We start from the raw sequence: 21,386 nt of genomic DNA, 5'->3' as shown, positions 1-21,386 counted from the left end.
CATTTTCACATATCACAGCAGGAAAAGCACAGGTAGAAATAATAAATGAATGATGGCTGAATTCCATTTAGCTGCTTCAGTTTCAGGGTTAATTTGGTAATTTAAATGAGGTATTCCCAAAGTCAGTTGTGTTTTTAGAGGCCTGTACAGCCTCACATAAACACTATGAGTGCTCTCTGATAAGAGCCCAAATACTCCCTATTTTTTGTTTCGCAATACCCAAACAGATCGTTTTTTCTTTTTTCTTTCTGCTCTTTTTTGAGTGTATAACGTGGCACAGAGAAGGGTGTGTGACTGCAGTGGCTTTCATAGTGTTAAATAATGTTACTCCGTAGACTTGTGAAGTGTCTGTGAGCACTTAAGTGATATTACAGATCTCAACATGGTTCAACCTGCAGAGCTGCAGATGGATAATTCAGCAGCAATTGAGAAAACATAATTGCAGCTCTTCAACTTCATCATGTCTGTGAGACATGTTAACTCAAATACAGAGAGACAACTGCCACGTATACAGAGAGAGAGAGAGAGAGAGAGACAGAGAGAGAGAGAGAGAGAGAGAGAGGAGGGGAGGGGAGAAAATAAAAGAAGGGTGACAGAAAAAGTACAAACTGAGGAAAAAGGGAGGAAGGGTGAAAGAGAGGATGAATGTGGGAGGAGGAAAGAGAGAGTCTCACGGTATAACGACACCTCCTCCCCCCCTGTCCTCCTCCTCCTCCTCTTCTCTCCATCATCGGCTGCACTGTGGCTTCCAGGCAGAATGGAAAACGCCACGTTGCATCCTCCTCCCACCCTCCCTCCCATCCAGCTGTTTCTCACATCAGCTCTGTGGGAACAGACAGGAGCAATCTACCAACAACAGCGTCTGCATTAAAGGGCGTGAGGAATGGATTTGGAGCTCGATTGCTTCTGTCTGTCAGTGGACGGCAGGTGTTTGAGAAGTGAATCGTGAATCTGTGATGAGGTAAATGTTCCACAGGCGGAACGTTTGCTGTCAACTCCCCAGAGGATTGAATGTTTTCACTGAGTTACAGGAACTCAGACTGAGCTGTGTGTGTGTGTGTGTGTGCCTTACACTAAGTTCACACCGGGCAGCGGCGAAGTACGTCTCGCTGCAATAATTACATTTTTCTGCGGTAGGCGTATTCATGAGTTGCAGGCAGGAAGAAATTATTTGTAACATAAGTCAACACGTCACAGGATCTGTTTACCGATTGGCTGCAGGCACTCTCTGGCGGCCTTTCGCAGTTAAACGTTAAACTTTTCCCAACTTTAGTTTGGCCGAACTTTGCAACCAACTGAAACTTGTCCTGTCTGCCAAGCGTATAAAAGAACTACGGTGGCTGATACGAAAACGTTCTGGGCTACTGTTGAAACCACAGACTGTATATAAAGGTGGATGATGCGTTTCCACTTCGTCCCTGTGTACAGAAGTGAAGCCAAAATATCCTGCATACAGAAGCTGCCATCTTGAGATTTTGATGTCATTTGGAGCCGCAGTATCAAGGTCACCCGCCTGAACCAATCATGAGCCGAGCACGGCTGCAGCTTGTCAGCAAGAGATTCACAGCTGTCAATCATGACGTCTCCACCCCTTTTTATAGCATCAAATAACTAATTAAAACAAAACGGATTTGAAAATTGAACCCTTGAACATACATTAGCGTGATAAGAAATACCTAAAATGACAGAAACCATCTTTGGGAAAAATGTGTTTGACGTGTACTTTGACTTTTCAGTTTGGCCCCTGTCCCATCCACTAACATGGAGGAGGCCAGATTTATGACCTATACTGCAGCCAGCCACCAGGGGGCGATCCAGATGTTGTGGCTTCACTTTTAAGGAGCTGTCATGTCATCCATCTTTATATACAGTCTGTAGTATAGAGACATGGTGGACTCTTTGATGAGGGCTGCTCCATATGTAGATACAAACACACGCCTCATTCTAAGGTAATGAAATCACAATGATTTGTGTTTTCAGGTGATTATACACTAAAGAAAACATACTTATTAATATTATATTCCATTTCTGCCAATAGATCCCCCTAAATGCTACACAATGTTCCTTTAATTTTGCTGTATAATAATACCAAACTAACTTCAAACCTATTCAACATAGCTGGTGAATTAAAAGTTAATTCAATGTAGGTTCTAGATCACAAGTTGCGTAATAAAAGTTACATCTCAGGGGTCTGTAATGAAACAAAAGTTTCTCAACATGATTTTACTTCAAAGAAGAAATTAGTTTTTAATAGAATCTGGGAAGGAATTATAGATCTCTACATATAGCTCTAAGAAAGACGTCAACATGAACATATCTAAGAGGAAAAAAGGTGTAAATGAACATGCTATCTATTAGAAAGAGAGAGGAAGAGGTTTGAACTGATAGAAAGATCTTTGCATTGGTTTAAAGCTGTATTTCTGAAAGTGTAGTTACTCAGTTACACCACGAACTGAGCAGGAAGAGAGAGGGAGGGTGTAATGGGAGGTTTGAGTGTAGGGAGGTGGGGGTCTGTGTCCAATCTGGGACGTCCCACTGGAAATGTCTTCTGTGTGAACTGCTGAGGCTGTTAGAACGTCCTGGGTCCCGCATACAGCTGACTTCTCTTACTGTTTCCCTGCTCTGCAAAGCTAAAGGTAAGCGCTCTCACTCTGCACGCCTCCTGACTCTGATTATCAGTTATCATGTGACACTGCAGGTCTGGAGAAAACTTAATATTTCACTTTGTAGTCTGTGAAATTTATGGAGGGAGAGAACAATCAAAGTTGGCAGGAACTTACTGGCACATTTAGGTTTTTAGTTTATTGTGATAATCCTGCTTTAAAACTTTTATGTTGAGGTAGAAGTTTGATGAAGATGAACTTTTAAAAACTGTTTTTCTTTTGCCCTAAAATGGATTCACATTTCTTTTCCAGTTGTGATAAATCAAGTAAAATATGCAGTTTCTTTCTCTGCAAGTCTGAACGAAGCAGCAAAATCACAGACACACAGTTGACCTGCTGCAATCTCAAAAATCCAATCCAGTATTGAAAAGTCACACTTGATTACCTGCAGCAGATTCTCCAGCAGCTGCCTGCATTGCTCTGAGGTGGTAATTTCTCAATTTTCCACCCAGTTTTCCACAATCTACACTTATTTTAACAGGACAGGCATCTGGTTTAACAGGCAGCTCACTGTGGCCTCAAACCTCAGTGAACAATCTCCTCTGTCATTACTGCCAAAACAGCTGCGAGGAAAATCGTTCCCTGCAGGTAAACAAGCTGTGATTATGAGGATTCAATCTCTCCGGAGGTGATTGTGTGCCACATCGGCAATAGGAGGAGAAGGAGGAGGAGGGGGAGGCGAGGGGGATTGTGGGTTAAAGCTTGGGGGAGGAAGGAGATGCGGTTTAATTTTTGAGTGTTTTTATGTTTTGTTGTATCCTATGGGTTGATTATCTGCTGTCAAATGCTTTATAAAACTTATGATTCACGGTCAGACTTTAGTTTAGATGCAGGAACTGCTGTTGTCTCTTTGTTTTTTGAAGATTTCCCAGTTTTGTTAACAGATTCTGCAGGATTTAAGTTATGAAAATAAAGTAGCTAGACAGAAAGAAAGAAAGAAAGAAAGAAAGAAAGAAAGAAAGAAAGAAAAGATGGAAGAGGATGAGAAGGAGTGGGGGTGGACGGGATTCCAACAAAGCCTGCATGGTCGAGCAATGGGAGCCTTTCTCCGACAAATATCTCTCCCTGCCTTCATCCCTCCGTGACTCCCCCTCTCTGATTACTCCCATGTAAAGGAATGCGGGTTGCCATGGCGATCAGTTACCAGCTGTTTAAAGCGCTCAGTGAGTTAGTTCAGATGCCTTCAAGTGTCTCGGGACGTCACTCAAGCTCACCCACGGGGAAAGGGATTTGCAGAAAAGAGGCTGAAATCCTTGCATAGTTTGGTTGAAGGTTTTGGTCCAGGGCTGTTTTTCAGAGAAATTTCCTGTTTCAACATGACAACGTGCAGAAAGCCAGATCCATAAAGAAATGCTTTTCCAAGTTTGGTTTAGAGGAACTTAACTGGTTTGCACAGAGTCCTGACTTCAACTCCATCCAACACCAAACTGGAAGGAGCCAGACCTGATCACCCAACATCAGTGTTGGACCTCACTAATGCTCTTATGGCTGAATGGGAGCAAATCCCTGCAGCCAGGTTCCAACAACAGTAGTCAGGGTGGGTGTGCTGGTTATTGAAAACTGATTTTCTAAACCTGCTTTGTTAGTTTCTCTAAAAAAAATTTAAAAAACACAATCAAATGTAGATTAAAAGATTTAAAGAGATCAATATTTAAAGCCCCCCTCCACTCAAAAAATGTGTTTTGCATGTTGTACCTTCTTGGATATTCAACCTTCACTATGCAGAATCATCTATGTGTTTTCATATGCATCTGCTGAAGGAAGATATTTTCTCTGTGCAAACCTTAAATACGTGTTTTAACACGTAGACGTACGAGATGATTTTGTACTATCACAACTAGTAACCAATCATGGTCCAATATTCAACTGACACGCGTGATGTGGAAACTTGAGGCCTCTTCGGAAAGGACTTTTCAGTGAAGTGTCCAGCAGTTTAGCTGTACTGGCATTTTTCCCCAGAAATTTTTGCAGTATTGATACAGTATAAAGCAAATATTCTGTATTTGCTTGTTCCAGCCCTTTATTATACTATTCAAACCCAAGACGGCATGTTTATTTAAGGTTGTACGGTTGCATCAAGTGGAAATATTGTAGATGTTTCGGCATCTTTTGTTTCAAGAAATGTAGTAATTCCTCTGACTTTCTTCTTGCAAGTTGTTTGAGACAATCTGAGATGATACAGATTCGTTTTGCTCTGAAAACACATTATACTCTCTACTCCTGTCCTCACTCCTCAGTCTGACTAACATGTTTAAAAGTGTTCTGTGGTTCTAAATTAATTTCTTTTGTTCCGCGTTCGTCACACCTGTCTGGGAAGACTGAAGGACAAAGTGTCTGCATTAGTATGAGTGAGGAGGAGACAGAGCGTCTCTGGCTGCTTAATTGTTGAGGTGGCAGGTCTGAACCGAAGAGGAGGAGGAGGAGGAGGAGGAGGAGGAGGAGGAGGAAGGGGAGGGGAGGGGGTAGTGGCGTTGAAGCTGAGGATGCTGGGAAATACTGGGCCAGTTTGGCAATCTCTAGAAAAGCTCTAATCCCCCGATAGGAAGTACGGATTGTGCAGCTGCAACTCAATGTGGAGAAGAAGAGTCTGGAGTTAATGTCGGCAAGAAGGACAAAGAAAGAAACAGATGGAGAGAAAGACTGGGAGAGGGAAGATGATGAAAGTTAACAGAGAAAAAGGTGGAAAGAGAGAAACTAAATGTGACTCATCCTGTTGAGATGGAAAAATCCAGCAACGATTACATCATAGCTCTACAATTATTCTATTTATTTCAAACCAACATTGTAAAAGACATCACTTCCTGTGTGGCTGTGTGAGGTGAACAGACAGCTATAACGGAAACTCATTCTTGAGCTGGTTGAATCACTGTTATTAGCGGGCATTTATTTGAGGGCAGCAAAAGCCGCATTTATATGACAGAGTTGTGTTTTATATTATTGTATGTTTCTCTGAAGTTTTAATTATTGCCACTAGGAAGACTATAATAATCAGAGATTTAAAAACGTCAAAGTGATTTTATTTGACACACTGACTTGCTGGCTGGCTGCCATACTGACCACATAAAGGTGATGCTTTCGGGCCTCTCACAGTGTTCCTACAATAGCAAGACCGAGACGGGTCGCTGGAGATGACAAAAGGCATTTCAACTACAGATTTACACCAATGAGACTTTGACTGCTGATGTAAAAACAAAGATTTTAGTTGTTGAACCATTTTATCTTTGCAGACATTAACAGTAATAACAATAATGTAAAAAGACACAAAGAGAACAGAGAGCAAAGTGCAATCAAAGCCAAATGCAGAAAGCAGAAACACCCAATAATCTGTCTTGTCCATGACTGAACAACAATACAGTGTTTTACAAGATGTGTTTGGCTTTTATTTTCTCAGAGACATATAATATGTCTGGCCTCGAACCACAGTAGAGAGCTCAGAGAGAAGACAAACATCAAACTGGCTCAGAGCAAACTGTTTATTGCCTCAAGTGAAATTCAGTAAAAGTAGGAAACGAGAGGATGTGTCCTGATGAAGACAAGGGGGAAGGGAGTCAAAGAGGTCAGGTGACGAGAAACTCAGGTTACATATATCCTTTTCCCATGAACGCTCCTCCACTCTTCCCTTGTTGTTTGCGCTCTTTGTGCTCAGAGTTTCCTGAGTGAGTGATTGCGATGACTGGTGGTCTCTCTGAAACTGCTCTTTGTCCAGGTAACTTAGAGGGGTTTCCCCCTGAACCCTCCAGAGAAATACATTTGGCAGGTGTCTTATTGCCGGTTGAGGAGATAGAAAGGGCTACAGTCGCTGCAGGTCACTTAGATCAACCTTTTAATTGACCAAGCTTGTAGAATTCATCTCTGAAAAAAGACTAAAAGCCTTGAATCTGATCTATAGCTTTATAACAGTTTACATTTTCTGACTGTGTCTTTGTTAGCTGACCACAAAGAGCTTAGTTCACATGTTGCATCTAGAAACGTGTGGAAAATTCCAGGCGTGCTGCTTTCTCCAAGATGCTTGGTAGGTTGCGCTCCTGCCGCGCCTACGAGACAAGTAAAAAAGTCTGTGGGACAGATCATAAAGCTCTGGACAGCCCTGCACTACAATAATTAATGGCTCCTATTTACCGTAGACTGATACAGACAATGGATAGAGAGGCTTCACTGCCAAACTCAGATCTCTTGACATTGTTTTCACCACCTGTTTGACCTTTCACATTCCCAAAAAAATCTGTCCGTCATAAAGACCAAATGATGGAAACCATTGTAGAAGAGACTCCTTCCTTGTCTTAGATTTTATTGTTTTAATACTGAACCACCATCAAGTTTGAAGGAAGAAACAAGTGTAATAGAAGCTGACAGGTGACGACAGAGAGACACAAAGACGCTGCAACCCTGCTGGCTCAAGAAGTACAGTACAGTCTACAACAGTAAATTACTTATAGGGCAGGTGTATTATTTTTTTGTTGAGGTTTTGATATCATTGTGTAGCTTCCCTGTAGTGTTCCTAGTGTCCGAACATTCACATTTTGGTCAAAGTACGCATGTTTTAGCATAAAAATTATGACGTTGCTACATGTACAGTATATATACGGCCTTATAGTCAGTAACGTTACATACAGGAACTTAGATGCCGGCCGGCATGCATCCGAAAGTCACACAATAACGGCTTAAATTCCCCTTCAGAAAGGGCTTTCTGATGACGAAGTAAAGCGGTGAAACTATTCTAAATATAGCGAATACTTAAACTGATATTCATTTTTTTAGGTGGTTAAATCTGTTTTTCTGCTGCTCCCTTCCACAGTCGGTTTACCTTACCGTCAAACAGCCCTGTCTGTCTGTCAGAAAGGGTCAGCAGACCCCATTTACAAAAACAGCACACAAAACATGGGAGTATACGTACAAAAAACGGAAAAGAACGCAGATAGAACCGGCTTTTAAAACAATAAAGTCTTCTGATAATAACTTCACATTTTTGAGTGGGGTTTCTTTTTTCTTCTTGGAATTTCAGTCCTTGTTTCTGATATGAAAAATGGAGACAGCAGATGATTTTGGATGCAAAATTAAAGTTTTATCTTGCTACATCAGAAGGAAACAAACTGTCGAATCCTGATGTTTTCATCAAACCTCAGATCAGATCAGATCAAATCTCCCTCTACAGATCTCAGACAGAGGAAATCACTGTTTCTCCTCAGAGCCTTTACTGAATATTTGCCGTCTCAGTCCTTTGCATGCCAGTGTTGTTTGTCTGCACTGTTTGCTGGCACACAGACTGCTACAGGTTGTTTTTCCAACCCGCCTGTTATGTCACCGAGGAGAAGAAGAAAGAATTCCTCTAAATCTGCTCCCTTTAAAGAGCATCTGAAGCAGAGAGAGAGAGAGATATTAGAGAGAAAGTGAGGCCGATAGCAGCTCCAGTGCAGGTTGTTTGCCTCCACAGCCAGTTTACACTTGCTTACCTAACTAACCTCCCAAATTAAATACATTTGAGGAGAAAAAGGGCCCCTTTATGAGCCTGAAGTTTCCCTTTTAGCATCGGCCCTGTTTGATTATGAGAGCAGCTTTCCAAATAAAATAATTTGTTTTGCTGTTACGTCAGTTCGTCCGGCCCAATGATCTCTGACCAAACAGGAATATGTTAAAGCGGACATACGACGGGAACACCGCGTCCCTCCAAATCAAATACTGAGCCCACACTTTCTGGAGATGACACCATTTTACTATTTTCTCCTCTTTGCGATCTCATTAAAGCTGTCGCTTCCAGTCAGACTTATATGTGTGTCTGAAATTCTTTTTACGAAACTTCCCGTCAGCAGAACACCTCGTTGTTTTTTTTTAGCTGATCTTTTTTAAAAGTACAGAGACGTTTCCTTGTGCAGGTTATTTGGAGACGTCACTGTCTGCGTCCTCTGCCAGGGTTTCTGTATTTTTCCACGTCTAAGCCCAAGACTTCTCATCTCTGGACCTTCACAAACAGTAGTCCCTATTGTAAAAGTCCTGACTTGACTCTGCATTAAGCACTTAACGATTTGTACTTTCCCTGGACAGGGAGAACAAAACGATGCAACAATAATCAGGTTGCTTTTTAGTTTTATTCTCCAGAATTATTCTCTCTCGTCAGTTAGCGGTACGGTGTGAGCAAGAATTGTTGTTGCAGTTTTGAGGTGTATCACTGGAGGACGTGGCTCTCCAGGCACGCTCATCTGATGATAAAACATGAATAAACTTGCTCTCAAAAAGAAGAATGCTACATCTTCAACAACTGGATTACACATCAGTCATTTCTGAACGTGCACTTTGACTATTTTGAAAGTGACAACAGAAGAAGTATGCGCCTAAAGGCGAACAATCAATTATTCTTTATTGTCTAAATGACAGAACATTCTTGTGTCGCTTCAGGATTTGTCAAACATGTCAACACTCTAGTCGACTATATGCAAACTTTACCCTCTTCACTGCATCTGTCCAAACATGTTAGCCTATTCAGACGCTTCGTGTCAAGAGGCCCTCCTACGTTCTTTAGGACGCCCGGCAACCAGCCGAGCAAAGTGCTCCTCCACCCCCAAAATGTCACGTTCAGTTTCCCTCAAGGCAGTGTTTTTAGAGACGTGGCATTCATCTTCACTTCCTCCGAGTCTGAGATTATAATCGCTGCACATGTTAAAAGAACAAAAGAAGAACATTTTCCAAAGTTTAATGTTCTGTGAGAAGATCGGATGGTTTAGTTTTATTGATTTATTGTTGGTTTAAACCTGCTGCCCTCTTATTCGAGCTGCAGGAATTCCAACTATTCCCAGCTCTGTTTTGTAAATCTTATTATCCCCCGCTGATCTCCTGCAGCGTTCAGTACAGTGTATTGTACAAACTGTGTCTGCTCACTTCTGTGTTATTGCCCTGCATGAGGAATTTCCTTCGCAGTAAAAAACTCAACAGAAACAAGAGATACAAACTGATGTGAGGCAAAATGTTTTTGACATCAAGCCAAAAAATAAAGGAAACGTGGGTGAATGAAATGACAGCAAGGACTTAGATCTTTACAGTCGGCCTCCAGAGACACGTTAACGTACCCGTATACATCCCATACGCCGTTTGATGTCAGATCGTTTCTGGATGTCTGGCTGAAACAGCTGATTTAATGGAGGTGCAGAGGGAGATAACTAATAGAGAAAGAGGGGGGAAGACCAAGCAACGTCATGCTCCATTACTGAACAAAGACACCCTTATTTAGTCCTTCAGACGAGACGTGATGAAGGAGGAGAAGCAGAGATGGAGAAAGAGTTTCACCAACAATGGATGCTCAGACAATCAGATGGAGACGAGAGGTAAATCAGATAGACGGATAGATGCTTTCCTTGTGATTAGATGAAAAAGAGCCTATATCAAAACGTGTAGACTTCACATGGATGTGTATTTGCGTAAAAGAAGAAGAAGCCAAATCTCACTCTTAGGGAGATTTCACAAGCCATAGTCCGTTTGGTTAGCATATTCTGTATGTTCTCTTCGGCCCAGATGTCAAACCAACAACTAAGTCCGTCCTCTCCCACTCATGTTAACCTGTCATTAATTGTGTCCATCTCAACAAATGCCCACACAGGCAGCCTGCGTTTTGGTTCGCTTCCTGCAGTCAGATTATGTTCTCACTGCAAGCAGACTGCACAGGCTTCGCTTGGAGACCACCTCTTGCAAGCGGTCTCGGACCGGTTGTTTTGGTCCGAACCAGAATATGATTACTGTGTTCACAACTGCCCAAACAAACCGTACCAGAGTTTGCTAAAACGGACCAATGTTGGCTTGTGAAAGTGCCCTTATTCTTACATAGAACCCCCCATACGGTACTGAATCATAAAAAATAAATTAGGAGGCAAGTTTATACTTGTACATAAACAAGACTATATATCGGTCATAAGACTTTAAAAAACACATTTTCGTTATCAAAAATATTTGGTTATGTTAAAAAAACAGCTATTGGCTAACGGATTGTCATTTTAAACTCTCAAATTATGATATTGGTATCAATCTTACATATACAAATACTGTGCTCTTCAGGCTCTAATTGATTGTAATATAATGAAAAACCAAACCAAGGATCTGAAACATTTGTGCTCTTTTGAGAATACGTACGAGGTGGAGTTACTGTTATTGGTGGGCAACCTGATCTCATGGGAAGGCACATAAATACCATGACATTTAGGATATTCCACGTGTCATGATTTAGGCTTTTCGCGTGTCATTTGACGCCATGTCGTTAGTGTGAAATGGTCGTGGTTATGTTTAGGCAACGAAACGACTTAGTTAGGTTTAAGAAAAATGTCATGGTGGAGCTTAAAATAAGTACGTAAACTAAATGAAATATGTACGTAAACAACGTAACATAAGTATGGAAAACACATCACAAATGTCAACGTAACTTCAAAATAACTCAGCAACACTTTGGGACACAAACACCGGTCTCGTGGTTGAAGTCCTGTGTTTGTTGGACCCTTCCACCTCCCTACCCGCCCACCATAAGTCTTTCACCCTTTTTATTTTACGTCTCTAGCTCTAGAGCATATTCATGCTGATGCGTTTACATTGCAACATAGGAACATCTAATATCTCAAGCTTGTAGGTGGAGGCTTTTATCCGAATCACCTCATATCACTATAAGTATTATACAGAAAGCCCCAGTAGGAACTGAACCTGGCTCCATTCATTCAACTGCACAAAATCACACATCAGGGATAGATTCTTACATAATTTGTCAGGGTTTTCAGATGTAAATATGTGTTTAGGAAAGCCGTACGGAAAGTATTTTTTCCAAACAGAAGCCTGGTGGAAATCCGAGAAGTTAAAGTATGTCTGCCTCAGGTGGAAAAATGTTGTGAAACCGCACATAAAGACAGGAGGCTGTTTCCATCCAGATGGCAGAAAGTTATTTTGACTCAGTCGTGTTTCTGAAGCTTTATTTAGTGCAATCAGCTACTGTGCTCTGGCTCTGATTTATGCTCCACAATGAGAGAAAATCCCTGTCAGCGGGTGAAATGATGTTCTGGGACTGAGACTCAACAAACCCACAAACAATCAGAGACAGTTTCAACAGGAGCTGCCAGTAAACAAAGTGTACACTGAGGGTTTTGTTTGGGAAACTGGAGAGTTTCCATCAGTCTGTAGAGAGAGAGCTGTGTTACATGTTGGGTCCAGATGCTTCTGTTGTTTTCAGAAAGACTGTAGGGCTTCCTCAGTGTACGGTTGGTTCATGATTAGACTTTATTCAGATTCAGATTCTTTTTGTTGATCCTAATACTGATTCTTCTCATTTTATACGAGTCAATAAAGAAACTCAAATATAGAGAAACAACAATGATGTGTTTTGTGATTCTTGTTGGTAAAAAGGTGAAACAAAGAAACATTTTCTGAGTCGCCATGTACAAGTTGAATATTTTCTGTTTTCTGCTTGCTATTACTTGATTTTTAAATCTTTGCATTTGTTGCTTCTTGGGATTTTGTCATTGCGACTAAAAGGGGAGACTTCCAAACAAACTCCTACTACTACGACTAGTACTACTAAGAAGAGGGCAAGCTGCAAAGTGCATAACAAAAGCAAGTAAATCAGGAGAAAATTATTTTCTGACTTGTGTAAATGCATGTGCTCTGACATGGTGATATACTAAAGAGCATTTTACAGAAATTATTTTTTCGTGATGCTCAGCACCACTTTCAACAACATAGTTTCCCTGCGTTTTCCTATGAATGTCCCGCGACACGTGACGCACGTGTCAATTTCCACTCCAGTTTTTTCAAAATAAAGCTAGTTAATTAGGTTCAGGAATAAATTGACTTGGTTAAGCAACAAAACTACTTAGTTAGGTTTAGGAAAAGATTGCAGGTTTGGGTTGAAATAAATCCAGAAGTGCTGTAACTTAAGTACAGAAGTTACGTGACAAATAAATCAAATTTGACTTCTACTTTCACACGGAACATGAACGCCAGTCTCCTGGGCTAAAGTCCTGCGTTTTTTGACCCATACCATCCACCCCAACCTCCTCCCTACGCGGTGCAATTACGTGGATTACATACGAATTGATTTTGTACTGACCATCATGAAAAATATATAAAATTTGTACATGAATCAATACATTAAATTTGACGAACTGCTGTGCGACTGGACTGGACAGAAGGATTTATTTATGATCTAGGTGTTCCTCAGGGAACCCTCTGAGGACCCCTATGTGTACAATAATCCTGATTTGTTGTCCTTTTAAGATGACATCATTCAATAAATTCAACATTTAAGGACAATATTCCTTGGTTCAGATTGGGTAAAAGGTACCACACCCAAAGGATATTGAAAAATTACAACAAAACAAACATAAAACTAGACATTAGTTTATGTGGCTTTACTTAATAATAGTTTTTGTTTGTGCGGACGTGACTATAAAACTTGAATAAAAGAAAACCGGTTCACCTGTCTGTCTGTTTGTCTCCACAGACTTTGAAGATGAGGGTGTGGATTGTCTTCGTCCTGTGCCTGGCTGGCCACGCCATGGCTGCTCCCGTGAGTTATACCGTGTGTGTGTGTGTGTGTGTGTGTGTGTGTGTGTGTGTGTGTGTGTGTGGTCTGCTTCAGGGTTTATGAGCATGTTCCTCTCTTTGTGTGTTTTCCTGAGTGTGTCTCCTCCTTTCTCCTTTCCTGTGTGATTATCAGCTACGTGTGTGTTTTCCATCCAAGTGCAGTTCCTGTGTATATCTACTGTGTGTGTGTGTGTGATCATTGTCTGCTTCTGACTTCCTTCACGCAAGTGTGTTGTTCTATGAGCACCCACAAGTGTGTGTTCATGCACATGAGTTATAATGTTTAATCTGTGTGTGTTTGTCTCAGACTGAGGAAGAGCCCATCGTGGAAGAGCTGGTGACCGAGGAGACGATTGTTGAGGTTAGTCCAGATGTTCATCCTGTTTGAGAGTACAGCAGCCACGTTTTTCTTCTCTCCTTAAAAACTTAAATGATGCAAACTAAAGTCGCCGTTAAATAATTTATATCTTAATCCACCTCAATCAAAGAATTGCAAGAGCATAGATCTCTGATGCAGGTTATGGTCAATGCATTCTCACTCCCATTCTTTTCAAAATAAACTTCAAACGTACTTTGTACATTGTTTGTGAAACTCGACTCAAATACTTTTGCTCTCTTCTGAATTTGATTTGGCGTCCGTGATGTGTTTCCTGAGCCATGCAGCTGCTCAGAGACATGATCCGATCCGTGATGGAGCTTTGGGGGTTTCAACTCTGCAGCCAGAGAAGTTCAGTGGTATTTGTTCACGTGACGGTGGTGGTGGACGCCCACAGCTGACTCATTTACTGAGCCTGTGAAACAAAATCGATCCATCACAGAATCATTGGAAACCAAATGCAAGTAGCAAAAACATCCTGTGTGTTTATTGCACTTGATAAATAATTGTATTCTGATTCTGCAAAGGCTGCTGGAGATCAGTTATACATCATTCCAAGGGTTATACTGCCACCATGTCTAAAGGGTTATGTTTCCAACCTTTTTGACTTGTGGGTCAAAGCAATTTTGAATCCTTATAAGGAGTGACTTTTTTCTTCTCAGCCGGTTTAATTTGAATAATGTTTACAGGCTTGAAGAGGTGAAAGTCTGCAGTATTTCACAACAGTGTGCTGAGTGTTTATTTGCACCGAGGTGAGAATACTGTAGTCACACGGCAGCTGTCTCCTAATGAAAACATTAGGAGACACAAAAATGTGTTGAAAAAGCCTGTTGTAAACAATATTAAGCTGCTGAAATATCCCCTTACGAAAGCGTCTTCACATGAACCTTTTATCGTTTCCTGCTCCAGAGGTCCAGCGGGACCAGAGATCCCACAGCTGTTAATTTTAGCCGTCAGTTCTGCCCACCAGCCATTACGTTCTTCATGGCTTCACCGCATGTGGACCCAGCTGCTTGTTGTTGTTGGATATTATGGTCTCTCTGCTCCCAGACTCTGTTTGGCCTTCAGGGAGGAACCTTCTTTAGTGGTGACGTTTAAACTTTTTCGGAGGAAAACCAGGGGTATTTAAGCGGTTTGCTTTAAGTGGACGTCGGGCAGAAATAGACCTGAAGACTGTTGCACGAGATTCAGAGAGAGAGTTAAGAGAAAGCGTTTATCAGATCAGAATGGTTGACTGGAGGAGCTGGTTGTCTTCACTCCGATGCACCCCAGACGACATTAAATTCCTCTGCATGTGACTCATAAGCTGCTTACAGTGTGACCTTTGACCTCTGCTGTTCCCAGGAGCCCGAGGTGGGGGCCAACCCAGTCCAGATTGAGATCGGAGAGTTCGATGAGGCCATCGAGATTGTTGAAGAAGAAGAAGAAATTGTTACCGAGAGTAAGTTCACAAGCGCACAAATTTACATCAATTCCCAGGAGATTTACCATAACCACAAATTCAGTCACACAAATTCAAATGAAAATCTGAAGTCAAACTTCTATAAATCCTTCAGATTGAGAGGTGGCTGTGTCTCCAGGTTTAAATATCATGTCATGTTTGTTGTTTTACACATCGACCGTACCTCATACACAATGCGACAACATTTGATTTAGCTGCGTTTCTCTCCTCTGACGTCCTGCTACGCTATCTGGACCGCAACGTAACGTTTAGTGAAGCCTCAGTCTGGCGAATCAAACATCCCATAATAACAGGCCGCTGTAATTACATGTTCCAGCTTTATGTAGCAGCTGAACCACTGACAGCAGGAAACAGCCCAACTGTACAAAATGTACGGACATTTAATTCTGCCTGTTGAAGGATTTTCTGCTTTACTTCTGTTAAAAGAAGCAAATACCACAATTAAAGAAATATAATCCATTAAAAATAAATGCCCTGCATTACAGATTAGAGCATCGGTTCACCCAAAAATCTACCCTAGCTAATAGTTTTCATTTTATATGTTGATGCTATTTTATAAGTTTTCTTTTTTTGTTCTCATATATTTTCACAAATGACATGTAGGGGAGCTTTATTTATTTATTTTTCATGACACAACTGTCATTGCATCCCAACATAAAGGAGTCTGATCTTTGTGAATTGGACTGTTCTTGTAATGAGGCTCGTTTTTTGCACCAATAAATGCCAATTTTGCACCAAATGTCTGCATATTACATCATTTAGATATATGCAAATAGCACAGGAGCAGTCAGAAATGTTTGTGCACATTTGAGTACAATATAAAGCATTACAGTCTTTTTACTGAAGGTGTCCCTTTAAGTACAGAAACTAAACTAAACAAGCTCTGCTCCTGTCAGTTTAATGTTTCCGTGACTTCTGCTGTTTTTCATGAATCAGCGACTAAAGGCACAAACTCTTTCTTGTTGCTTATTAATCCTCTCACACATGAATGACTTCATTTGAGTTGCATCTGGCAAAAAAACACTGCTCTAGAGGACTGGAAAATATTTGTGTCTGGATTGGGTCACGGTATCTGCTCGGCCATTTCCTGAGAAATAACTCTGTGCTCTTCTCACAGATCCCTGCCTGAACCACCACTGCAAGAAGGGCAAAGTGTGCGAGGTGGATGAGGACAACACCCCCATGTGTGTGTGCCAGGACCCCACCACCTGCCCCGCTGCCGAGGGAGAGTTCGAGCATGTGAGTTTGAGAAACAGTCAAAAGGTCGTAGTGGATGCGGCTATTAATGAAATATAATCACACAGAAGCTCAGAGCTGTGAGATCTCATCTGTCTGTGTTTTCCTTCTCAGGTTTGCGGCACCGACAACAAGACCTTCGACACCTCTTGCCACTTCTTCGCCACCAAGTGCGCCCTGGAGGGAACCAAGAAGGGACACAAGCTGCACCTCGACTACATCGGACCCTGCAAATGTGAGCTCCCGCCCCACCACACACACTCTGTGCTTCTGACACTTCACTGGTCATAACTCCTGATCTTGCATGCATGTTGTTGGTGGAGACAAACCATTAATGGTCAGTAAAATGACCGCTATCATTAAGATTTTGGGTTGAGATCTGGTGAGTGATTAGAAATTACAGACAGCTCGATAAAAAGACTGAACTTTAGGAATGATTTAGACTGTTTGGAGTCATTGAAAGAGTATGTGGCCTCCACCCTGGGACACGCCCGTCTCACTGGAGCCAGATGTTAACGCTGGCTGTGGGGAAAATGGAACAATCCCATTGGCTTTTTGTGGCGAAAACCAGGGCGATGGTAACTTCCTGGTTGGCTTACGAAAATATGTCATGCCTGCAGCACTCTATTCTGCCTTCGCTTTTAACCACTTTAGCTGGAACTTTATGTCATTATCTTTAGTTGAAGTTTATGAAAGTTGTGTTTATGTTGTCCTCTGTGTCTTGTTTTGACATCATGTTTCTGTTGTTTATCGGTTTCTGTCTGTTTGTTCACTATTGAGGCATCAGATGTATCTTGAGTTCCTATCATCTGTATGCTAAGAAGCTATAAGACGCTTCAGCTCAGCTCTCTGTGTGTTCAGTGTTTTGACTCTTTGCATTGCTGTGATTGATGGGTGAGTCAGACCGTCATGTCTGGATCTGTCCGGCGGCCTGCAGGCTGCATTTCTTCCACTGTTCAAACTGAGTGTGTGTGTGTATATGTGATGTTCAGTGTGAGGAGATGAGTCAGGTCCAAAAGGTTCAAATGGAGATCAGGGTGGTGTTCAGTAGATCAAAAATAAAACAGGATGCATGTTGCTAATGTGCGATAATTGAGGATGAAATTACTTAAATATTGAGGTACAGATTATTTTTTGCTGTTGGACGTTAACTGGCGGAAAATCTGCCTTTTTTCATGGCACTTAACAGATTTAAGATGTCTTTATTTTTTAAAAAACAGTAATATTTGAGAAAATGTCAAACAGTTATCTATTAATTTACCCCAATGGACAAGAGGTCAGTTTATTAATTTCTATAAAATGTAAAAAAATATCAGCAGATTTCAGTTTAATACAACTTTATTTATTCCAACTAATTAGAATATAAACTCATAGTGCTACAGTAATGGTCAAACGGTCAAGTAATACGCCAACAAACGCCTTTTAAAATAGAATGCAGGTCAAATTTCAAATCACATCTCAATTGAACTATGACTCACACATCAAACCAAACAAAAAAATGCCGTCCATCAAATTAGCTCCTGTTCCACTAGTCATTACTCAATTATTGTATGTGTCAGAAATGTCATGATTCCTCTTGTGTGCCTAAGTGAAGGCTTGAGGTTCATGAATTTAAGTTACAGTTTTTACAGTACAGTACTGATTTTGTCCCCGCAGTCATCGAGCCCTGCGTGGACGCCGAGCTGAGCGAGTTCCCCCTGCGTATGAGGGATTGGCTGAAGAACGTTCTGGTGACTCTGTACGAGCGCGACGAGGACAACAACCTGCTGACCGAGAAGCAGAAGCTCAGGGTGAGTGGACAGATTTATGTTTCTGTCAGTGGTCCCAATGGAGAATGTAATGTGATATAGATGTTATAATGTGCAGAACTACTTTTTTTCTTCTACATAAATCCTCCTGGAAGTGGAGCAACAATGTAAAATGTGATTTTTTTTTAAATAAGGGTTCAAAAGAAAGCAGAATATACAATACAGATACAAAGAAAACAAGTTTTAGATCCTCATGACACAGAAATCACCCGCTTAATATATTTTATCTTGCAGTAAGAGGATATTTTGGGACATAACAAGTTTAGGATTAGCATTTAGAGTCTTTTTGTTATTGTACATATTGTGCCTTTAATGTGCTCTATCAGATCACAGACTTTATTTAAAAGGAGACCAATAGTCAACAGGTTTTCACAAGCTGCCTTGTAAAGGTATAAGAAGACACGTTACACACAGGATAATTCAACTCAATAAGATTTAGTTTGCTTCCAAAGTCCTTTACAAGAGAAATAATACATTAATGTCACAAATATTGAGAGATATTACTATCAATAGTGAAGGTAAATGTTGTACACTGGTTCACCAGACACAGATTAATGCTCGAAATGGCTCATAAAGAACAAAGTCTAATCCAAACAGTTTATACACTTGATTCATTCAGACTGAGGAAATGTTTATATGACTGAAATACACCTAAATACCAGAGACAAGTTATGGATCCACTATACCAGCTTTTAAACTCCACCACTACACCCATCGTAGATGATTTAGCTTTTGTGGAACGTTAAGAAAAGCTGAAAAACAAACTTTTACAAACAAAAGAACACAAGCTTTGCAGCCACGATTTGACAAAAGTATTTCTGATGATTAAACTTGCAGCACAGATTTGTACTTAAAGACTCCAAATAGCTCACAGTCAACATCTGCACCATGCAACAAGCCGATTAGGGCTCTTTAACTGCTCTGGTGTTTTTGTGTGTGAGTTTACGTTTTGCTGATGTGGATCGTGTCTGTTAATGTTTCAGGTGAAGAAGATCTTCGAGAACGAGAAGAGGCTGCAGGCCGGCGAGCACTCTATGGACCTGCTGGCTCACGACTTTGAGAAGAACTACAACATGTACATCTTCCCCGTCCACTGGCAGTTCGGCCAGCTGGACCAGCACCCCGTCGACGGGTACGCCTTAAAAAAAATCACTTTATTATAGCGGTACAAACTTGTTAGGCATCCACAACTTTCTTTCATGGATGGAAGAAAAATGGGGAGGTGTTTTGGACAGAATTCAGGTTAGATTCTGACGAGTCAGCAGAACTAAAATATCTGTGTTGGTCAGGCAACAGGCTCAGTGGTTGAGCTGGTGGCAGACTGGGAGCTGGCTGGTTTCCTCTGATCTCACACCACAGCACCACTGATGGATCCAACAGGCAGCTGCTCTTCACTTTATAACTACTACTTTATTAAGTACTTATTCTAAAAGACGATGATGTGGCTGCTCGACTCTAAACGCACCACCAGGAACCCACATTTCTCCTTTTGCTTCATTTCAAATCAAGCATTTAATTTATAGCATTATGCAGGAGATGCAATGAGGATGAAGGGAAAGCGTTTTAAGTAGACAATGATTGGACAAAGACATCTGAAACTTGCTTTTATGTAAAAGCAGACGGGACATTTTGCTTTTACGTGATCACAAAAGTGAACTTTTAAAGCGTCTTCTGTGACAGGCTGTCCTCATACACCGTTCGTAGCTATACCCATGAAAAGTAATGCATCATATATCCCATGAAATCAATTCGTATGTCATCCCCATAATTGTGAACCAGGAAGTATAAAGAGCGACAAACACCGTGTAGGGAGGAGGTCAGGGTGGATGGGTGGGTCAAAAAACACCAGACTTTTGCACAGGACACCGCTGTTTATGTCCCGGGTGAACATTAACGTTGATTTATTTGTCACGTAACTTCAGTATTTAAATTACGCCACTTCTGTAGTTATTTTAATCCAAACTCCAATCTTCTCCTAAACCTAACCAAGTTGGTACCTGTGAAGACGGAAGTTTATTTTGAAAAGACTGTATGCATGTAACATGCGTCACGTTGCTGGACGTTCGTAGAAAAATACACAAAAAATGGGGAATAACTTTTCGTAAGATATCATACAAACCGTTGTATGAGGATACGTTGCCTTATATTTCAACAAACTCTCAAACCAGTTTTCTCATCATCATGTCATAATTGTTTTGTGCTCAGGGGAACTAAGTTTATTACGTAAATTCAACAGAAACACAGAAATTTACTTTTTTTTTATTGTAAAAGTTGTTTTCCATAATGAATCTCTTGTTTTCTGTATGTGCCACCAGGTATCTGACCCACACAGAGCTCTCCCCCCTGCGCGCCCCACTCATTCCCATGGAGCATTGCACCACCCGCTTCTTCGATCAGTGCGACGCCGACAACGACAAATACATCGCCCTGGAGGAGTGGGCCAACTGCTTCGGCATCAAGGAGCGTGAGTATCATCACCAAACAAAAAAAAGATCATTGGTTTACCCATAAATATGAATCGATTTCTGCACTTTTTTAGTTTTTGTGCTTCTTAATTCATCCATAAATAATCCTTTCATTTTCCTGTAATTACATTTTGAAATATGAATAAAATAAATGTGCTGATGGATGTCTTTGTGTGTGTGTGTGTGTTTGCAGAGGATGTGGACAACGACCTCATCATCTAAGCTCCAGCAGCCGTATGACAACTCCTAGTCGCTACTAACGGGACGAGGTGCTGATCCCTAAGTTAAAAAAAATAAATCACAGTAACGGTGCTAATTGCAAATTCTTTTTTTTTTAGTTTTTTTTTTAATAATGACCTTTTCTACCTATACCACTAAAAAAAAGATTACAAAAGAGAAATGTGCACAGTCTGTACTAACCATCTTTGAATTCTCTTGTTTGTTGAACAAAACACCCAGTAAAGAAACTAAAGACCTCTGATGTAAATGTATTGTTGACAATATTATTATTATATATGTTATGATTTGTTCAGGGCTTTAATTGGAGATCAATCTGAAACATTATCGTGAGGAGACAAAACTGTAAAGTGGAAAATAAAGTTTCTAAATAAATGCTCCCTCTGCTTGCTTTCTACAAAACATCTATTTAGTTTTTGCACTCTTTCGGTGGTGGACTCGTCTTTTTTTTGTCATTTTGTGTATTTTGGTTTTTGATCTTTTGACTACTGCTTTAAGAGCTGTTCATTTGAATTTTCCATACGGAGTCCGTGTCCCAGACGAGGACACGCGTGTACTGATATTTTGAAACAATAAAGAGGATATATTGTTTGGAAC

At 40.9% G+C, this 21,386-nt stretch overlaps 1 protein-coding gene across 1 annotated transcript; it reads left to right on the top strand.

Moving 5' to 3' along the window:
• Positions 1-2,497: 2,497 nt before the first annotated feature.
• sparc (secreted protein, acidic, cysteine-rich (osteonectin)) lies at positions 2,498-21,164 on the top strand. The gene is made up of 10 exons (XM_074648997.1): positions 2,498-2,636; positions 13,123-13,188; positions 13,513-13,566; positions 14,926-15,022; positions 16,161-16,282; positions 16,394-16,514; positions 17,936-18,069; positions 19,071-19,219; positions 20,403-20,551; positions 20,746-21,164. The coding sequence occupies exons 2-10, from the start codon at positions 13,132-13,134 to the stop codon at positions 20,772-20,774; spliced, it is 912 nt and encodes a 303-aa protein (XP_074505098.1). The 5' UTR covers positions 2,498-2,636; positions 13,123-13,131; the 3' UTR covers positions 20,775-21,164.
• The last annotated feature ends 222 nt before the right edge of the window (positions 21,165-21,386 follow it).

This window comes from Sebastes fasciatus, chromosome 10 (genome assembly GCF_043250625.1).
Source record: "Sebastes fasciatus isolate fSebFas1 chromosome 10, fSebFas1.pri, whole genome shotgun sequence".
NCBI classification, from domain to species: Eukaryota; Metazoa; Chordata; class Actinopteri; order Perciformes; family Sebastidae; genus Sebastes; species Sebastes fasciatus.
This window is presented reverse-complemented; position numbering and strand designations above follow the sequence as displayed.